The 22,238-nt window shown below is 52.5% G+C and overlaps 1 protein-coding gene across 1 annotated transcript in view; it reads right to left on the reverse strand.

Moving 5' to 3' along the window:
• COL27A1 (collagen type XXVII alpha 1 chain) overlaps positions 1-22,238 on the reverse strand; it is a 1,232,768-nt gene that overhangs the window by 19,357 nt on the left and 1,191,173 nt on the right. The window contains exons 58-60 of the mRNA XM_078646681.1: positions 19,051-19,219; positions 5,191-5,300; positions 1,938-2,156 (exon numbers count right to left, since the gene is read on the reverse strand). Coding sequence (XP_078502807.1) covers positions 1,938-2,156; positions 5,191-5,300; positions 19,051-19,219 — 498 coding nt within the window. The remainder of the gene's footprint in view (positions 1-1,937; positions 2,157-5,190; positions 5,301-19,050; positions 19,220-22,238) is intronic.

Genomic DNA, 22,238 nt, shown 5'->3' on the forward strand with positions numbered 1-22,238 from the left:
GGGCCATCCGACTCCTGAAACATACTGACTTCTGGTAGGGCCGTGCAACTTCTGAAACGTCCTGACTCCTGGTAGGGCCATCAGACTCCTGAAACATCTTGCTCCTGGTAGGGCTGTCGACTCCTGAAACATCCTGACTCCTGGTAGGGCCGTCCGACTCCTGAAACATCCTGACTCCTGGTAGGGTCTTCCGACTCCTGAAGCATCTTGAATCGTGGCAGGGCCGTCCAACTCCTGAAACATCCTGACTCCTGGTAGGGCCGATCGACTCCTGAAACGTCCTGACTCCTGGTAGGTCCGTCCAACTCCGAAAACGTCCTGACTCCTGGTAGGGCCGTCCGACTCCTGAAACATCCTGACTCCTGGTACAGCTGTCCGACTCCTGAAATATCCTGACTCCTGGTAGGGCCGATCGACTCCTGAAACATCCTGACTGCTGGTAGAGCTGTCCGACTCCTGCAACCTCTTGACTCCTGCTAGGGCTGTCTGACTCCTGAAACATCCTGACTTCTGGTAGGGCCGTCCGACTCCTGAAACGTCCTGACTCCTGGTGGGGCCATCCGACTCCTGAAACATCTTGCTCCTGGTAGGGCTGTCCGACTCCTGAAACATCCTGACTCCTTTTAGGGCCGTCCGACTTCTGAAACGTCCTGACTCCTGGTAGGGCTATCTGACTCCTGAAGCATCTTGAATCCTGGCAGGGCCGTCCGACTCCTGAAACATCCTGACTCCTGGTAGGGCCGATCGACTCCTGAAACGTCGTGACTCCTGGTAGAGCCGTCCGACTCCTGAAACCTCTTGACTCCTGGTAGAAGTGAGTCCTCATGGTCACGAGGAAGTCACGAATCTCCTCCGGCGTCGCGTGCATCCCAGAGACCGGCGGGTGTGGAGCTGGACGCGGCGCTTGCGGCTCCGGCGGAGCCACGTGGGGGTATCGCCCGAACCCCAGGCTGCATCGCGCGAGCGTCGGGGGGAGACGGAAGAGCGATGCCGCCTCTTCTACTTCTTTTTCGAGCGCCTCGGCTTACCTGAGGACTTGGAGCCCGAAGAGTGGTGGTGACTCGTCGAGCGGCGATGACTACGGCTCCGTGACCGGTCCCTCGACCTCCTCCTCGACCGGGACCTCGAGCGGCACGGGGCCGACTGCCGGAGCTTGAACCGCTTACGGGACCACTCCCGTCTAGCCTTCGAGGTCAAGGCCCGGCAGTCGGGGCACAACTTGTCATCGTGGTCGGCCCCGAGACAGTAAAGGCACTGATGGTGGGGGTCGGTCACCGACATCAAGCGGTGACAGTCCTCACAAAGTTCAAACCCAGGCATCCCTGTCAGCATCGCGAGTCGAAGGTCGACTCGAGAATCGATCAAAAGGATCAGAAAAGTTTGTCAAAAATTGACTAGGAGTACTGCTCTTCCTGGATCTGTGCTTGCTGGCGCGGAAAAAAGAAGAACTGATGTCAGCGCGCGACGGCGGCGTCTAAGTACTCCGACGACATCATCCCGGCGATCACGACGCCGATGACGGACGAGGAGCCGCAGACGACACTTACCGACGCACAGGGGTACTGCTACGCAAAACTTTCCGGATCCAGTCTGACGCCTGGGGATATTCTAAGGTAAGAAATCTAACACTAACCTGTTTCTTTCAGATATTATTGTTCAAATGTTCTCTGAGGGGGTGAAATGAGGGGTCTCGCTTGTTTCGCTTGCACGGTTCTTGTACTCACCACATTCACAGTTCACCGCCCGCCACTGTTCACAGCACTGGATACACTGTCACAACATAACATACTCTTGGGGGTGGGAGAAGTGTCACAAGACTATGTCGACCGTGACAATGATGAAAGCAAATCCCACAAACATAACATTTTCTGAAGACCTGAAAGGTGAATCTTCGTAGCAGAGACACATCTCAAGAACAAGAAGGCGGTCGGCCTTACCCTGCAATCGTCCAAGGATACCTCAGGCTGGAACTGACCCTTGGCCTCGAAGATCTGCCCATTCCAGGCCTTGAAGCGCACAGCTTTCGGGGACACGTGACCGTGGTGGCTCTCCTGCCAGACACTCATGTTCATGCAGTGGATGGTGACATGTTGAACTGCCTCTGAGCTCAGCAGGTGCAAAAAGTTCATCTGCACTCGACCAACATCAAAATCCAGCTGCGGACAGAGGAAGCACATGACATAAACGGGAGGCAGACTCTCTATGGCAAGCAAGTTCGAAACGTGTCTAGCTGCAGATAAGAAACTTCATATCTCAAGGGGTGAGCGCAGAATTAGCTGTCATGTGTCAACGTTAGTTGTTGTGGGTGCGTATTACATGCTAGTATTGCATGCTAGCGTCACATTCCACTGTATTAGTATTACATGATGTGACCAGTGCCACGTCCGCGTGTCACTGTCAGATACCAGTGCTTAATCAGTGAAGAATAATGGCCCGCATTTTGCAGGTCATAGCGAGTTGCACAGCCGTGTACACATTAGTATTCCCAATAATTTACTTTCACCATGATTATTCCAAATGTAATCCATTTTATTTCCATGTTTCATCCAAATTTAATTTTTCACGCCAAAGCTGCGAAATTCATTAAACTTCTGCATTTAATTACTTCATGATTGCCTATCCAGGCCTAAACATGAGCGTAGTCTGAATCTCGAGTCCTCCAAATTATGCTAGAATTACATCACACCCAATGCAATTCGGTAATAACCTTCGTCAGGGGTATCTGTGATATAAAAATATACATATTTCCTTCACTTTAAGTTAAGATTCCGCTTGATTCACAAATGTATTGAAGTAAACTGACCACTTTAAACCTAACAACTCTCAGATTCCCCCATGTGTCCCGTGCCCATACTCTTCATGCCCCAGTACCATCGCAAACATAACCCACGCCACCTTTAATCATGTGTCATCAAACAATTCTTTTCTATGGTATCCAACGTAAACCTGCAACTCAAAATGTGTCTGTTGAATCAGTGCTTAATCAGTGTCACGTTCGGGTGCTAGAAATACATATTACTATTGTTCCTTTATCGCACTAGTATGTCATTGTCACATGGCAGTGTCCCAGTGACATCCTAGTGTCGCATGTCAGTATACTACCAGTGAACACAGTTAAAATGACGTCAGCGTACTTCCATATGGCACTACTGTGCCAGTGCACCCTGAGTGTCACATGTCAACGTCACACAGCTGCATGCTAGTGTCTCATGTCATCATTATGTTCCGGTGTGTCTGTCATGCCAGTCTATCAGTGGCATGTGCTGAGGGCACACGTCAGTGACGCATCACTGTATAATTTTGTCTTGTCAGTGTCACAATCCAGTGTATCATCAGCGTACAGCCATGTCACATGACAGTGTCACACGACAGTCACTCTTGTTACCAGTCTCAGACGTCAGCGCCACGAGTCTGTGTCTTAGTGTCAGATGCGGGTGTCGCGCTCTAACGTGTCAGTGCAACCTCTACTTCCTGTTTGCGTAGCTGTGTCACATGTCAGTGTCACATCAGAATGTAAGATTTACACATCACAATCACGTCTTTCTTACAGTGTCACATGCCAGTCTGTTAGTTTCACATGTCACCGTCCGCGCCAGTGGTATGTTAGTGTCACACATCAGAATCACATCTCAATGTTGCAAGTGAGAGGACGGTATTAAAAGAGAGAGCCACACATCTGCAGGGGTCGAATGTCAAAGGAGGAATGGTCAGAGGTCACACAGTGCGGGGAGGGCCGGGATGTGGTGTAAATGTTGAAAGGCACCATGGTTTAAGGCGAGCATGCAGACGTCATACCTGCCAACTCACACGGTGCCACCGTGTGACACACGAGGGGAGTCGTTATCACCCGGTGGTGGGGAAAGCGAGCTGAAAACCACTGCAAATAGGGATTTTCCAGCTCGTTTTCCGAGGCTCTGAACTTCCGACGTCCATTAAAGGGGGGTGACCACTCCCCGGGACTCTGGGGAGAGGTGTGGCGCCGCGGCCAGGGCGACTGACGCTAGAATCTGGGGATCAGGGTTCGATCCCCGGCTCCAGCGGCAGGTTAGCCCAGCACCATGTGACTCTGGGCAATAGCTCGCTTAATCTTCCCGACGGCCCCCAGCGCCTAGAGGCCCTTACGGGTGATTGTGCGCTTTACAAATGTGGATTATTATTATGGATTATTATTGGCACCAGCCTCAGAAAACCTCTTTTTTAAGGGATTGGGGGGGAGGGTGCTTGGTACTTCTTGGCACTAGCCCCGCCCCTTCTCACACAGTGAGATTGTTCTGCAAGTTGGCAGGTAAGAGACGTGAAGACCCAAAAGGGGTGAGGGAAACGTATGGGCAGGGGGCATGACATAGGGTCACAGGCCGGACCCCCTCTGTGGCATCACAGCCATGAATGCGGAACACACATGCAACAGGGAGGAATACAAGAGACAAAGTGTAGGGTGAGCAGGGACCGGCGGGCAGCGCCTACATCAATGTGCGTGGTGCTGTTGAGAGGAAGATAAAGGGGGTTAAGGGTGCCAGGACTGGTGGGTGCCAGGACTGGTGGGTGCCAGGACTGGTGGGTGCCAGGACTGATGGGTGCCAGGACTGGTGGGTGCCAGGACTGGTGGGTGCGAAGACTGGTGGGTGCCAGGACTGGTGGGTGCCAGGACAGGTGGGTGCCAGGACTGGTGGGTGCAGGACTGGTGGGTGCCAAGACTGGTGGGTGCCAGGACTGATGGGTGCCAGGACTGGTGGGTGCCAGGACTGGTGGGTGCCAGGACTGGTGAGTGCCAGGACAGGTGGGTGCCAGGACTGGTGGGTGCCAGGACTGGTGGGTGCCAGGACAGGTGGGTGCCAGGACTGGTGGGTGCCAAGACTGGTGGGTGCCAGGACTGATGGGTGCCAGGACTGGTGGGTGCCAAGACTGGTGGGTGCCAGGACTGGTGGGTGCCAGGACTGGTGGGTGCCAGGACTGGTGGGTGCCAGGACTGGTGGGTGCCAGGACTGATGGGTGCAGGACTGGTGGGCACCAGGAAGGAGGCGATTGGGTGGCACCTCGCTATGGTTAATGGTCGGGTGAGGAAGAGATATGAAGGTGGTGAAAAGGCAGAGGGAGGTCTTCTCACCACCAGGGTACGGGGGAGGGAGTGGCTTAGAGGTGAAAGGTGACAGAGATGTCAATCACGAGAGGAAGGTGGACATGCAGACATACCTTTGAGGTGGTGATGGGTCTGAGGCAAGTCTGTCCTCTGTGGGTAAAGTTGCAGGTAACTTCGATGGCATCAGAGGAGCAGCCGAGGTTCGGGTCCACCCAGTAAGTGCCTGCGAAAAACATTCAGGTTCAGATCTACAGAGCAAAAGGTCAAACGCTGAAAACAACGTCTTGCCACCACCCCCTCTGACTGGTTTTAAAGTGCAAGTTACTTACCTTTGTAAGAAACATTAGTTAGTTATAGATTCCTTACCTTAGAATTACCCCCAGGCGTCAGACTAGATCCAGAAAGTTTTTCATGAGCAGTACCTCTGCACTTAGGAAGGTGGCGTCAGTCGGCTCCACATCCGTTGTTGGCGTCGTGGTTGCCGGGATGACATCGCGGCAGATACTTAGATGCCGCCATCACACGCTGATGTCAGTTCTGTACATGACTTTCCGTGCCAGAAACAAAGAGCCATGCAAGACACTGACCACTGGTGCACAAAACTAGGGCCCTGAAAGGATGTACTTAACCCTAGAAATCCGTTGGCAGAACGGGGAGAATGGGTGGAGCAGTAAGGAATCGATAACTAACCAATGTTTCTTACAGATATATCGTTACCGAAGGTAAGTAACTTGTTCATCTGAAAGAGACACGTAGTTATAGATTCCTTACCTTAGAATGGATACCCCAGCAATACCAACCCTGGTGGTGGGTCTGAGAACCAAGATCATATCAGAAAGTCACGGGGCGTAGAACGGCCAAAGAAGCCGTCTCTCCGGACTTAGCTGCCCAGGCAGTAGTATTTGGTGAACATATGCAGCGTTGCCCATGAGGCTGCCTGACAGATGTCATTCGGAGGCACTCCTCTACCCAAGGCAGTAGTGGCTGCCGTTGCCCTGGTGGAAAGGGTGCGTAACACGAATGGAGGCTCCTTTTTAGGTCTCGCCTAGACGAAAGCAAAGCGAAGCTTTGCTGTCTGGCGAGACAACTTATGTAGTTACTTTTCGGGGAATGTGGACAGCAGAGTTCCACGCGCTTTCCCTTGCCGAGATTGAACCTCGGGAGCGCGCACGTCGCCGTGCCTCATAAAGCCTCACTCACGCATGCGCACATACACAGCCATACACACACTGCATACACACACGCACCCCCCCTTAAACAGACACACGCGCACACAGACAGACAGACACACGCACACACACACTCAGACACACACCTCTCCTCTCCCTCAACACACTCACCTGTTCTGGCGGTGCTCGGCGGCGGTTCTGGCTCTCGGGCGGCGGTAGCGCTTTGCGGGGCTCTCTCACCACATGAGAGCCCTGCCTTCCCCATGCGCCCGGCCGCTCTTCACCCGGTCCCCCATCTCGGGACCGGGACTCAATCAGGAGCCTTCGTGGCTCCTCGGGCAGCTCGCTCTCGCCGCGATGGGGCGGGACTTCCGGTTGGGGCCGCGATGTGATTGGCCGGCTGCCGAACCGCTTCCGGGTCGTCGCAGGCAGCGCGGCGGCCCGGCGGGGATTTTTTCAAAATGTAGTCTTCTCACAGGAATGTCCGGGGGTGGGGGCGGACTGTGGGCTTGCTATGCCATTACAGGTTAATTGATTTATATTTATATTGTGGTAAATTGATGAGTTTCCAGACCGTCATAGCACTTAAATGTAGCTATGTATATTTAACTTGCTTATGTGCTGCCAGGCTTCACAATGGTTATATGTTTTTTGTAGAATTAAAACAAGTCATCCTGCCTTTATCCCCAAAAACTAATTGCAATACCACTATCATGTGCTCTGGGAGATTTATACATCACAGTTGACACATTAGGCATTGGCAACTATTTACAATACAATTTTCTGCTTCCCGTCTTCACTCGGAATTTCTCAATGTTGACACATCAACATAAAAACCAAAAATTTAATTCTGATATCTGAGCTCCACCAGTCATTAGCGAAGTGCAACTGCAACCTACAACTGGGTTGTTCATGGAGTTTGTATGTTAAGGGAATAGACCTCCAAAGTGAGGCGTAATGGCTAAAATCTGTTCAACTGATTATGCAACGCATGCGATTCGGAAAATGAGGTATGGGTTTCTAGTAAAGCAGAGCACATTACAAGTAAAGGAGGCACTAAAGACTGACAGCAAATGACTATGTTGCCTGTAAGAGATCAGACAAATACAATTAAGACCCAATACTCCTGAAGTGTGTGACCACTGAAAATAATCCATGAAAACGTCAGAGGTCGATTCACAAAATGTTCTGTGGCATGATCTTACACCTAAACTAAACAGAATATTTTTCAGCTAGAAGATGCACTCATTTAATGTTGGGTTGAATGTACAACTGAACCTTGTTTACACTCCCTGTCTGCAAGGAGCGTATTGCAAATTAATGGCCAGGTACCAGTTGGATGATTTTGCAACGAGTCTGTAATGGCAGAACCACATCCGATAGGGAAGGAAAACATACTTTTAATCGTCCGTCTTGCACTAGTCTGATTGGTTACTTTTTGGTAGGTGTGGCCCTATTTAATTAACATGGTAGTCCACCTAAGACAGGACAGTTATCACAACGCATTTTCTATGATCATAGCCCTTCCACCCTGTGGCATGGCAGTTGCCCCCTCCCTTTGATAGTAGACTGAGGCAATTTAACAACATGCGCTGAGTGAAATTGTCAGATGATTTACTCTGAAGAGCTTGTGGTGGCAGTTTACAAAATCATACACCATCTGGAAGGGCTACTATCCGCGCCAGGGTTGGCACACTTGCGATGCACAGGAGAAGAGTAGCGCCAATAGCTCTAACTTTTGCAAAGGCGAGACCGTTGCATTGTAAATGCTTGTTAACCAAGTAACAAGCCTTAATACAAAACACGACCCATCGATAAATGGTGCGTTTGAGAACAGCCCTACCCTTCTTTGTGCCCACGTAGCCAACAAAAAGTTGATCATCCAACCGGAACTGTTTTGTGTGACCCAGACAGAAGGAAAGCGCACGTTTTGGGTCCAGACGGTGGAGCCTCTCTTGCTTCTTCGAAGGGTGTGGAGGCGGAAAGAAGGTGGGCAAAGTAATGGTCTGCCCAATGTGGAAGGCAGTGACCACCTTAGGAAGGAAGGATGGACGAGTCCGGAGATCCAACTTGTCTGGATGAACAGACAGGAAAGGAGGTGTTGAAAAAGAGCCTGGAGCTCACTCTCCCTTCTAGCAGAAGTGATGTCTACCAGGAAAGCTGTCTTAATAGTCAAGAGACCTAAGGGACAGTTATGAAGTGGCTCAAAGGGAGCGCACACCAAATAAATAGAACAAGAATCAAGTCCCACTGAGGCATAACGAAGGGGATTGTGTTAAGCCTTTTAAGAAATGGTTAACTACCGGGGACTTAAAAAGAGAAGACTGCTCTGGCAGCCGAAGGAAAGCAGAGATGGCTGAAAGGTAGCCCTTGATAGATATTTTGTTGAGGTCTGTGTCCACAGTTGAGTCATGTGGTTATTTGACCCCTAGATACTGGTTGTGTTAGGAATATTGTCTATTGGGGTATGTATTTAGTTGGGGTCGGTAAACTCACCCTTGGACCCTCTTATTAATTGGTTTGTTTTTGAGCCCTTGAGAGTGCCCAGAGAAGAGCCCTGGGCCAAAGAGAGAAGGAACAAGAGTACTTCAGAAAGACGGGCAGAAAGGGGATCCACAGCCTTTGCTGGGCACCATGCCACAAATTTGTTCCACCGGCAGGCGTATGCCGTCTTAGTGGAGCGACGCCTGGCTGCCAAGATTACGTCACAGACTTCGGGAGGCAGGTTGAAAGACATCAACTGCCGCCGCTCAATCTCCACACAAGGAAGTGGAGACTGGACAGGTTCGGGTGGAGAACCGACTCCTGCTGTTGCGACAGAAGATCCTCCCGAAGAGGCAGTCTGATCGGAGGATCGATGGCCAGGTTGAGCAGTTCGGGACACCAGACTCTTCGTGCCTAATCCGGAGCCACAAGAATGGCTTGGGCCCGGTTATGCCTGATCTTCTTCAGCACCTTTGGTAGAAGTGGTATAGGCGGAAAGGCATATAGAAGACCGCAACGCCACCGAAAAGCGTTGCCTAGCGAGTGCCGCCTTGGAAATTTCAACATGCAGAATTGCTGACATTGCGCATTCTCTTCATGGCAAATAGATCTAACCAAGGCTCTCCCCACTGTCGATAGAGACCTTGCACCACCTGTAGGAGAGTAGGGTCTGCAATCCTATGATCACCCAGATTTTTTGCTTTTTGCTTCACTGGTTTACGACTTTCCCTGGCTGTGGGCCTGCTAATCAGACCCACAGCCTAGCTGTTCTCTCTATTCCAAATTGTACCCAGGTACTGAATTGGCACTGGGCCCTCTCTTGTGCCCTGTAACCAGGGCAGAGGTGTACCCAGAAGTCTCCCAGGGGCTGCAGCATGTATTATGCCACCCCTGGGTTGACTAACTAACCCAGACACAACTGGCTGCTTGACAGCTGGGGCAAGGTGGTGTAATCACCCTTTGCTTTAGATATAGTATTCCTATATCTAAACCTAAAATGGACACATATATTCCTATCAGTCACTCCTATGGCAGGCCTTAACAATCCTGAAGGCAGAGTGCATGGAATAATGTGAAATGGTGCTCTGGCATGAGCTGAGCCCGTTTGCAGCTTGCGGAACCAAGTCCTAATAGCTGTTCCATGATAACGCTATACCATATACTCTTAAGTGCATTATGTACCTCGCGGTCATATGCTAACTTTGGTATAACATTATCAAAACATGTCGAGTAAGGTGTCATACGAATTGGAATACTAACCCCTCGCCAATTCTGGCGACGGGGTTAGCATTCCACCCTTCTAGAGGGACACGACATGTTGGTAACCTGTAACCCCGGTTAAAGTCAGACATAGCCTCAGCTCCACAAGATGGATGCTGCCACCGAGACACAAGTCTGCCCTCCTGCTGCTGGGAGTCCTCCCAGCGCGGGAGGCAAGGACAAAGGGTTTCCTGCCAGGGGCGGTGCCAGCACCATCCCAGACAGGATTTTGTGTATCCTAGGTAGGCAGGGCTTTAGAGGAAGGTGACTGCAAGTGGCACCCCGGTGCTCACTGTGCATATGCCGGCTAGAACCAGTTCCAGGGGCACTCCAGCCCCTGATCTGGGGAAAGCCCGGCATGGGAGAGGGGTGTAACCACCCCCTTCCTAGTCCCACTCATAGGGCAGGACTTAGTCGCGTGCCAGACCCCTTTTGCAGGATAAAGGTAGGAGCAGGCCCCCTTCCAAATTAGATCAATCTTTGAATCCTGAACTGACTTTCTACGAGAGGAACTCAAGACTCTTCCTAAGATTTCTCCCTTGTGACTAAGGAGTAGTCACCCTGCAGCAGCAGGCACCATCCAAGCATCGCGGTCTGCTGTAAGTCTCCTCACCGGATCAAGACTGCCCAGCTCGACGAGAACCGGCTTCCCTGGCACCTCTGACCTCTACCTGCATCGTCAGCCCAGCTGTGATTCGTGGGTGTGACGAGACCTCGAGGGACCGGCCATCTTCCAAGACTGCACGACGCTTGTCCAGCACGACCACCGAGTGACCCTTGACTGAGTGCTTTGGTGTAAGAGAAGCCCTGACCCTGAGCAGCTCCAGCACCGAAGTTCAGCCCCCCTGCATCCACGAGATCTGCGTGGGGCCCTTCTGTTCTTTGCTGCTCACCGCGTTGTCCAGGTCACTTGCCCGTTGGCTAGTGGCCCTCTTACGACGCTTCACGACGACAAACACCGCTGGTCTGGTTGCTCCAGACTAGCCCTTGCTCCCCTCCAAAAGAGGAGCCCCCTGGACCCTCCTGGTCCACTCCAGACTCCATTTTAAGTCCACCGCGTGGGCTTGCATTTGCCAAGACTTGTTGCCCCAATCCTGGGTCCAGCAACGTCGACAGCAGATACCTTCGTGGGACAGCTCGCACCTCCATCCTGGTCGCCGACAACGCCTCCTGGTCCGAGAGGCTGCAGAGCCCAGCAGCGCCCACTCACCTGGTCGAGGTGACTTCGTCCGGTGCCATCCTGGTGCCCACCTAAATCACTGGCTAGTGATTCAGAACTTGGTCCCCTCTGCTTACAGGTCTTCTTCTTCCCTGATCCAGGCTTGGATCACCACGAACTTCTTCACTGGCCGCCTGCCAGCAACTTCTTTCTTCAGGCTCCTGGTTCGTCAACGAGGGTTTCCGACGCCACTTGAACCCTATGCAGCCGCAGCCCCTGGGCTAGGTAACCTGAGTACTCCGGTGCTCCAGCAAAGTCCAACCCTCTAAGTGTTCGGATCCACTCTTGTTTTCGACCCACCTAGTCGGGTTCGCCCGAGAACAGTAACTTTGTCCTTGCTAGCCTCCATAGACTTTTTCCCGCCTTACGCGTGAGAGTTCCCACTCTGCACACGACGTCCCTAGGCCCCCTGCTTCTAATCTAAGGGTTCAGCATTGTAGGCCTAGCGTTTCTACAGTCTAGAAAAGTATTACTTACCTGCTAGTAATTTTGCATTCCACTTCTTGTGTATATGGTTTTTCGTGCCCCTCGGGCATTTGTGTAAATTGTGCGACTTTAAGTATTTTCGTAAGAGTTTTGTTGTGTGCTTAGCTCCCTGTCTCATAAAGAGCCAGGGTAGTCTTGTTAGAAATAAATATACGTTTATTTTCATACCAACTTGTGTGGTGTCCTTTCACTTGGTGTTCAAGGGGTATATGTGATGGTAAAACAGCTGGCTTAACACGCCATCTAGAGACTTAGCCTTAGACTGCTCGTATCCATGCTACTAGGATAGCTGGTCTATAAGGTTGACTTACAACTAATCATCAATAAGGGTTGTCTGGAATGATACATAGTGATCACTAGAATAGTGAGCACTGCATATCAGGCCAACTTCTCACACCACCTCCGAGTGAAAACGCCACTTGTGATCCATCATACACCTGCTGCTGAGTTTGTCCGCTCTGGCGTTCAGAGAACCTGCCAGGTGTTGAACCACCAGGGAAATGCCCTGACGTTCAAGCCATGTCCAGAGGCGCAGAGCCTCCTGACAAAGGGTCCACTACCCCACCTGCCTTGTTTGTTGCAATCCCACATGATAGTGGTGTGGCCCATAAACACCTGCACTACTCTTCCCCGGACAGAGGGAAGGAATGCTTTCAGTGTAAGACGAATTGCCGGAGCACCAGAAGGTTGATGTGAAGCCCGGACTCTGCCGGAGCCAGATGGCTCTGATCTCCGCCTCTCTCATGTGGCCGCCCCATCCCAGAAGGGAGGCATCCGTCACCACAGTGTGGTCTGGTTGGGGAAGAGCGAGGGATCTGCTGTTGACCCAATCCTGATTCGCGAGCCACCACTGCAATTGGTGTGCAGTGCGCTGCAAGATCTGGACGTGCCGGACAGGTTCCCCTGACGCTGCACCCACTGGAACTTCAGGTCCCACTGCAGAGCCCGCATATGCCATCTGGCATGGTCCACCCGCAGGATGAAGGAAGCCATGAGGCCCAGCAGCCTCAGGGTCAGCCTGATCGACACCCGGGATAGAGGCTGAAAGATCGGAATCAGAGCCTGAATATCCCGGGCTCGCTCTTCAGGAGGATAGAACCAAACTGCGTCGTGTCCAGAACTGCTCCAATGAAGAGGAGCTTCTGAGAGAGAATCTGGTGTGACTTCAGCACGTTAATGGAGAACCCCAGCAAATGCAGGAGGTCGGTCGAAGTCTGGAGGTGGGAGACGACTGCTTGGGGCGAGCCCGCCTTCAACAGCCAGTCATCGAGATGGGGGAAGACTGGAACCCCTGATCTGCACAGATGAGCTGCGACCACCGCCTACACTTTAGTGAACACCCGAGGGGCGCTGGTAAGGCAAAAGGGGAGCACGGTAAACTGAAAGTGCTCGTGGCCTACCGTGAACCACAGGTAACGCCGGTGGGCCGGCAGGACGGGGATGTGAAAATAAGCGTCCTGCAAGTCTAACGCTACCATCCAGTCTCCAGGGTCGAGGGCAGACAACACCGTAGCGAGCTTCAACATCTTGAACTTCTCCTTCCGGACGAAGCGGTTGACGTTCCTGGGATCCAAGATTGGACGCAAACCCTTGTCTTTCTTGGGCACCAGAAAGTAATGGGAATAGCAACCGCAACCTATTTCTGGGACAGGAAGTCGCTCTATGGCACCCTTGGTCAAGGTTGCTGTAACTTCCTATTGGTGAAGGGCCAGATGATCCTCCGACATGCGATGGTACTGAGGTGGCATGACTGGAGGGGTAGTCTCGAAGGGGAGGGAGTAGTCCCTTTGGACTATCTGCAAAACCCACCTGTCTGACGTGATGGTGCGCCTGTGGGGGAGGTGATGGAGAATCCTGTCGCCCACTGGCGTTTGGTGGCCCTGAAAGGTCAGACTAGTCGGGTTTGGAGGCTGCTACAGAGGGGGCTGTGGTGGACTGGCCCACCCGCTGGCCCCCAAAACCATGGCGGTGGTTCCCATGTCCACGGCCGTGCAGGGGCTGAACAGCTTGCCTAGCCCGTGGCTCCGGGTGGGATGTGGCAGGGCACCCCTCCAGTAACCATGAAAGGGGCGAGAAGCAGACTGCACAGGGCGGGTGGTGGAGAGGACCAAGGACCTGGTCGTAGCCCGAGAGTCCTGAAAGCGCTCTAAGTACTCCGACGACGTCATCCCAGCAATCACGATGCCGACGACGGACGCGGAGTCACAGGCGACGCCTACCGAGGCGCAGGGGTGCTGCTGACGAAAACTTTCCGGATCCATCCTGACGCCTTGGAATACTCCAAGGTAAGGAATCTAACACTAACCTGTTTCTTTCACAGGTGCCCATTTGCTCAGGAGGCCCAGTGAGTGCCAGTGAGGATCACGGCTGCCCGGCAATTAGTGGGCAGCTGCTACATTTAGGCCAGGGTGTAGTGAGGAGTCCCAGGAGGCACCATGGTGCCAGGGCATTGCCCACTTTTTGCTTTAGCTGCAAGTGGCAGCTTAGCGCCCTGACATTCTGGACTGAGCACATTTGAGCCCTAGAGGAGGCCAGTTGGCCTAGGGTCATTGTAAGTGTGAGGGGTAGAGCGCCAGGCTCTACAAAACTACACAATGTGTGTTATGCCCCTTGTGATTGTGATTGCTTAATGTGATTTATGTGATGTGGCTTATGCACCCTGTTTTTATGCCTCTAATGAGGCCGATGCTCATGAGGTTCGGGCGTAATGTGTTTATGCTTAGAGGGTTGTCTAGGCTGATGAGGTTTGGGCATAATGTGGGTTTATGCTAATATGATAATGCTTAGGTCATTATGGTACCAGTAGTTACTGGTTGTATTCTATGTTTATTATATGTCCTACATTTGCTAAGTTCACTTTCTGATGGTTCTGACAGTGGTCCCAGTGGCCCTGAGAGGTGTGTATAATCCCCTTTGAATATTGCCCGTGCCAGTTGGCACAGTGTAAATGTGTGACTATGTTTCTAATGTGGTTTATGATAATACAAAGGCCATTTTCGATATAACCTTGTGTGGAGTTCCTTTTGTGGGGGGCCTGGGATGTTGTTGCTGCTGTGTGGGTTGCGGAAACGCTTTACACATTGCCCCCGGGATAAGCCTGACTGCTCGTGCCAAGCTACCAAGGGGGTGAGCATGGGTTATCTTCAATGTGTAACCCCCTTGCCCTAACTAGAGTGGTGGTTTGTGCCTGGCTTAGGCGCAAGCCTTGGCCAACCAGAAATCCAATTTCTAACATCGCCGAATAGGCAATGGCCACCAATAGGCATGTCCATTAGGGTGGATTGGACACCCCCTGAAAAACCCGTCCACCTAAACCAGGCGTAGCGTCAAAGGGCTACCAATGTGGAAATTGTCCCGCCGAGTGAGTCAGCCATATTCAGCCCACAGTGGATGGTAAACTTTGCTGCGTCTCTCCCTTAGGCAACTGCACGGGCGAGTACGGCCCGGGCCTCCTCCGGGCCGTACTCCTACCGCCACGTCACACCCAGAGACACAGGCCAGCGCAAGCTGTTCAGCATCCGTCCGGCCGGGGATGTGGGAACCAGCGCCGTGGTTCTGGGAGCCAGGGGTAGGGCCAGTACACCACAGCCGCCTCTGCAGCAGCCTCCAAATCCTCCTAGTCCGACCTTTCAGGGCCACCAAACACCAGTGGGTGGCAGGATTCACAATCACCTCCCCCACTGGCGCACCATCACGTCGGACATGAGAGTTTTGCAAATAGTCAGAAAGGGCTAATCCCTTCCCTTTGAGACTACCCCTCCATCCATGCCACCTCAGTGCCATCGCATGTCGGAGGAACATCTGGCCCTTCTTCAACAGGAAGTTTAGGCTCTCTTGGCCAAGGGAGCCATCGAGCGAGTTCCTGCCCCAGAAGTAGGTCGTGGTTGTTATTCCCGCTACTCTCTGATGCCCAAGAAGGAGGAGGGCCTGCGTCCTCTCCTGGATCTCAAGAACGTCAACCGCTCCCTCCGGAAGGAGAAGTTCAAAATGTTGAAGCTCGCTCACGTCCTGTCTGCCCTCGACCCTGGAGACTGGATGGTAGCGTTGGACTTGCAGGAGGCTTACTTTCACATCCCCGTCCTGCCGGCACACCAGCGTTACCTGCAGTTCACGGTAGGCCACGAGCACTTTCAGTTTTCCGTGCTCTCCTTTGGCCTTACCAGCGCCCCTCGGGTGTTCACAAAGGTGATGGCGGTGGTTGCAGCTCATCTGCACAGATCAGGGGTTCTAGTCTTCCCCTATCTCGACAACAGTTGTCTCCCACCTCCAGACTACGGCCGACCTTTCATTTGCTGGGGATTTCCATCAACATGGCGAAGTAGCACCAGAGTCCCTCTCAGAAGCTCCTCTTCATCGGAGCGGTTCTGCCCTCGGCGAAGTTTGGGTTTATCCTCCTGAGCAGCGAGTCTGAGATATTCAGGCTCTGATTCCGATCTTTCAGCCTCTATCCCGGGTTTTGGTCAGGATGACCCTCCGGCTCCTGGGCCTCATGGCCTCCTGCATCCTGCTGGTGGACCATGCCAGATGGCATAGCGGGCTCTGCAGTGGGACTTGAAGTTCCAGTGGGCGCAGCATCAGGGCAACCTGTCCGATCATGTCCAGATCGCGGAGGGCACTGCACGGCAATTGCAGTGGTGGCTCGCGAACCAGGATTGCGTCAACAGCAGATCCCTCTGCCTTTCTCAACCAGAGTTCACAGTGGTGACCGATGCATCCCTTCTGGGAGTCAAATGGGGGAGGCGGAGATCAGAGGCCTCTAGTCTCAGGCGGAGTCAGAGCTTCACATCATCCTTCTGGAGCTGCGGTCGATCCGGCTTGCACTGAAGGCATTCCTTCCCTCTGTCGTGGGGAGTGTAGTGCAGGTATTCACGGACAACACCACCGCCCTGTGGTACTGCAACAAACAGGGCGGGTGGGGTTATGGACCTCATGTCAGGAGGCTCTGTGCCTGTGGACATGGCTGGACAGGGCATTTTCCTGGTGGTTCAACCTCTGGCAGGTTCTCTGAACGCCAGGGTGGACGAATTCAGCCGCAGGTGCTGAATGGATCGCAAATTGCTTCTTCACTCGGAGGTGGTGCAAGGTCTCTTTCAGCAGTGAGGAAAGTCTTGATTAGATCTATCCGCCACCGAAGAGAACACGCAATGTCAGGAGTTCTGCGTGTGGAATTTCCAAGGCGGCACTCGCTCAGCAACGCTTTTAGTCGTGAGTGGAGCTGCGGTCTGTTGTAAACCTTTCCGACTATACGACTTCCACCCAGATTGCTGAAGAAGATCAAGCGATCAAGCGCAACTGGGCCCAAGTCATTCTTGTGGCTCCAGATTGGGCACGAAGAGTCTGGTATCCCGAGCTACTCAGCATGGCTATCGATCCCAGGATCTGACCGCCTCTTCGGGAGGATCTTCTGTCGCTGCAGCAGGGGACGGTCCTCCACACGAACCTGTCCAGCCTCCACCTCCTTGCATGGAGATTGAGTGGCGGCAGTTGACGTCGTTTGAACTGCTTCCCAAAGTCTGTGATGTTATCTTGGCAGCCAGGCGTCCCTCCACTAAGACGGTATACGCCTGCAGATGGAGCAAATTTGTGGCATGGTGCACAGCAAAGGCTGTGGATCCCCTTTGCACCCCTCTTTCTGAGGTTCTCTTGTTCCTCCATTCTTTGGCCCAGCAGGGCTCTGCTCTGGGCAGCCTTTCTTAGGCTTATGGATCAGGCTTCTCTTTTCAAGTCATCTGTTGTAAATAGATTCCTTAAGCGCATTACTGATCTCTTTCCTCCTGTCCCCTTCATAATGCCCCAGTGGGACTTGAACTTAATGCTTACCTATCTTATGTGCGCTCCCTTTGAGCCACTACATAACTGTCCTTTCAGGCTTCTTACTTTGAAAACTGCCGTTCTGGTGGCCATCATCTCTGCTCGCAGGGTGAGTGAGCTTCAGGCTCTTTCTTCCAAGCCTCCCTTTCTTGCTATCCATCCGGGCAAGGTCGTCCTTAGAACTAGGCCTTCCTTTCTTCACAAGGTGGTTACTTCTTTCCACATTGGCCAAACCGTCACTTTGCCCACCTTTTTCCGCCTCCGCATCCTTCGAAAGTGGAAGAGAGGCTCTACCGCCTGGATCCAAAATATGCGCTTACCTTCTACTTGGATGGCACCTAACAGTTTCGGGTGGACGACGAGCTCTTTGTTGGTTATGTGGGCGCTAAGAAAGGCCGAACCGTGCACAAATGGACCATCTCTAGATGGGTCGTTTTGTGCATCAAAGCTGCTATTCTCTGGCGAAGAAGGAGCCTCCAGTGGGACTGCGCTCCCATTCCACCAGGGCGACGGCAGCTACTACTGCTTCGGGACGAGGTGTCCCCCTAAATGACATCTGTCAGGCAGGTCCGTGGGCCTCGCTGCACACGTTTACGAGACACTACTGACAGGACAGCCAAGTTCAGAGCGACGGTTTCTTTGGCCCTTCTGTTCTCCAGGACTTTCTTGTGTAAACTTAGTATTCCTGGGGTATCCATTCTAAGCTAAGGAATCTATAACTAACTGTTTCTTTCAGATGAACAAGTTACTTACCTTTGGTAACAATATATCTGTAAGAAACATTAGTTAGTTACAGATTCCTTACCGCCCCTCCCATCCTCCCCATTCTGCGAACTGACTTCTAGGGTTAAGGACTTCCTATCAGGGCCCTAGTTTTGTGCCCCAGTGGTCAGTGTCTAGCATGGGTCAGCGCTTCAGGCGTGAAAAGTTGTGTACAGAACTGCGCAAGGGCGGCGTCTATGTAGTTACCATGACGTCATCCCAGTGACCACGGCGCCGTCGATGAACGCGGAGTCGACTGATTCCACCTTCCGACGCGCAGGGGTTCTGCTGATGAAAAACTTTCCAGATCCAGTCCAACGCATGGGGGTAATTCTAAGGTAAGGAATCTATAACCAACCTATGTTTTTTTACAGATATATTGTTACCAAAGGTAAGTAACTTATTCTTCACTGAGCTCTTAAGAATATTTGAACTCAGAAGCCGGGGTACTCCTTGGGCGCCCCACAGTTATGACACATCTTTGTTGACAAACAGATCCAAAAAAGATGGCGCACCTCAGGTGCACTTCACAGATCGCCGAGCTCACTGGAGGAGGAATAACATATACCAGCAGTATGCACGTAGCCACGTTGTATGTTTTATGTCATCATCGGCCATTCTTTCTGGCCGCATCAAGAGGCAGCATGTGTTCTGGAGCAGAGAGTGACGGCGATGTGCCCTTGCCTTCCCTCACTACCTTCCTGTGCATAGCCAGTGCCTCCAGGCTGCCATGTGTGATGCAGAAGGTGCGTGCAACTGACCATCGGCCATTTTGAACTCACCGTCAGCCATCTTGTGTTCACAGTTCATAAGGTCGTTGCAGATGCGTGCAGGGTTCTCCCGGGTCCCGAGGGGGTTCTTGATGCTGTGGATGAGAGAGCTGAGGTAGTGGAGGGTTTTGAAGATGTCGCCTCCCTGCTTCATCAGTAGAAGGTCTGTGCTTATATAGCTCTGGTGGAAAAACAAGCAAAGTGTCAACATGGATGTGGCAGAGACCGAGGGTGTCAGCATCAGCAAGGGTAACAACCACTAGAGAGGGTTCCAGGTGAGAGGCGAGGGCGGGCACACTGACGTACGCCTGCCTTCATCTCGTATTTATTTAATTTTATTTATTTATATAGCGCAGCAAATACCCTGAGGCGTCTATGGTGGAAGTGTTGACTATGGACTTTAGTCACCCGGTGAGAGGCGAGGGCGGGCACACTCTGACGTACGCCTGCCTTCATCTCTTGTGGTGGTTGAAGTGTTGGAAATGGACTTCAGTCATCTCTACAGAGGGCTTACAAACAACATGTGTTTTTCCAGCCAATGGATTCCCAGTCATTCCTAAAGTGAGACTCTGGATTTACGTGGCGCGGTGTCTCACTTAGTGACGCGTGGTCAGTATCAGAACAAGCAGGTAAAGAATGAGGGCGGTGCATCCGGAGGACGCGTACACCAGGTAGAGGTAAGCACTGGAGAGAAGTGAGAAAGTATGTGAGGTAGCGGTAGCAGGAGGTGCCACCTAGTACCAGAGAGGTAGAGGCGGGTCCCAGCAGGACCAAGTGAGAAGAGAGAGTGGGAAGAACCGAAGACGTACACAACCAGCACGACAAGCAGAGGTGGCACCGAGGAAGGAGTGAATATGTATCACTGACCAAGACAGGTGCCCTGCCAGGAATAAATGAGGGTGACACCCCAAGCGAAAGCAAAGATGGAACTCCATAACCACCACCCCCTCACCACCGCCCCCTCACCACCACCTGCTCACCACCACCTCCTCACCACCGCTCCTCACCACCATCCCCTCACCACCACCCCCTCACCACACCCCCTCAATGCTACCCCCTCACCACCACCCCTCACCACCGCCCCCACCATGCCCCTCACCACTGCCCCTCACCATGCCCCCTCACCACGCCCCCTCACCACGTCCCTCACCACCACCCCTCACCACTGCCCGCTCACCACTGCCCCCTCACCACTGCCCATCACCACCGCCCCCTTACCACACCCCCTTACCACGTCCCCTCACTATGCCCCCTCACCATGCCCCCTCACCACTGCCCTCACCACCACCCCCTCACCACCGTCCCCTCACCACCACCCCTCACCACCATCCCCTCACCACCACCCACTCACCATGCCCCCTCACCACCACCCCCTCACCACCCCCCTCACCACCACGCCCCCTCACCAACACCCCCTCACCACCGCCCCCTCACTACCCCCTCACAACTGCCCCTCACCACGCCCCCTCACCGTCACCCCCTCACCACGCCCCCTCACTGCCGCCCCTTCACTGCCCCCATCACCACGGTCCCCTCACCACCGCCCCCTCACTGCCACCCCCTCACTGCCACCCCCTCACTTCCACCCCCCTCATCACTGACCCCTCACCACCACCCCCTCACCATGCCCCCTCACCACCCCCCTCACCACCGCCCCCTCACTGCCACCCCCTCACTGCCACTGGGGCAGCACAAGTAGAAACAAGCATTTGCAATGCAATAGGTCTCGCGTTTGAACTATTGGCATTATTTATGAGTCGGTTTTTAAAACAGATAAATAAAAGGCATTGTCATTTACAACGCCAATGGCTTAAACTATCGCAAATGCGAGACAACTTTTGCTCATGTAACTTAACGTTTGCTTTTGTAATTTGCTCACTTGTAATTTTCCCCTCATGTATCATTACTGTTCCTATTGTGAAGCGCTCTGAGGCCTTCGGGTAAAGGCCGCGCTATATAAAAACGCATAAATAAATAAATAAATACATTTTAGTTAGAGGTCCAAGATGGCAGACACCACTTTGATAGGTAAAATTAAATTGCGTTTTTTTTAGCACAAAAGCGCAAATTTAAAAAAAGTCAAGTGGCGTTAACACGCGATGGCCGTTTAACTGCTGAAAATGTTAAACCTCCTTGAATGCTTATTTCTCTGTTTTTTTATTCTTATATTTTATTGGTTTACTTTATATACAGAGTTGTTAGGATTCTCTCTCACATTTCTTTGTAATATGCACTTATCTACTTGCCTCAAGTTTTTATTCTTTATCCATTTATATGATTTCCCCTTCTCCCTTCTCCCTTCACTTCTTCTCTTCTTCACCCCTCCTTCTTTTCTCCTTTAAAATTTAAAATAGCTTTCTCTTCTGTTTTTTTAGCACCAGCCATCTTATTGTTATATTTCTTGTTTTAAGATTTCTCTGTATTACTGGTCTGCTGTAACTTTGTTATTCTTCCTCGAAAAAGCATTTAAACTTAAAAAAAAGAAGCCGAGTGGGTTGGTGTGGGTTAGTAACAGAGGCCTGGGGGAGGACAACCCTGGGGATACACAGACAGGAGCAGGAAGCACAGGTGGAGGGAGAGAAAGACATGGATGAGAGAGAGGGAGTGCGATGAGAGAGAAGCACACGAGGATGGAGACCACACTGAACGGGGGAAGAGAAGCACATGCGGGAGACAGCTGGAAAACACATGCACGCTCCAGAAGTAGTTAAGTACAAATACAAAATAAGTTCTCTAAAGGTGCGTAGTGGAAGGTGACAAGTAAAGATGCTGTGTCCAGGGGAGGTGCAGACACAGGATGGACACGGCGTGCCACGGAACGAGAGGATGGACACGGCGTGCCATGGAACGAGAGGATGGACACGGCGTGCTATGGAACGCGAGGATGGACACGGCGTGCCACGGAACGAGAGGATGGACACGGCGTGCTACGGAACGAGAGGATGGACACGGCATGCCACGGAACGAGAGGATGGACACGGCGTGCCATGGAACGAGAGGATGGACACGGCGTGCCATGGAACGAGAGGATGGACACGGCATGCCATGGAACGAGAGGATGGACACTGCATGCCATGGAACGAGAGGATGGACACGGCGTGCCATGGAACGAGAGGATGGACACGGCGTGCCATGGAACGAGAGGATGGACACGGCGTGCCTTGGAACGAGAGGATGGACACGGCGTGCCATGGAACGAG

This window comes from Lissotriton helveticus, chromosome 5_2 (genome assembly GCF_964261635.1).
Source record: "Lissotriton helveticus chromosome 5_2, aLisHel1.1, whole genome shotgun sequence".
Lineage (NCBI taxonomy): Eukaryota > Metazoa > Chordata > Amphibia > Caudata > Salamandridae > Lissotriton > Lissotriton helveticus.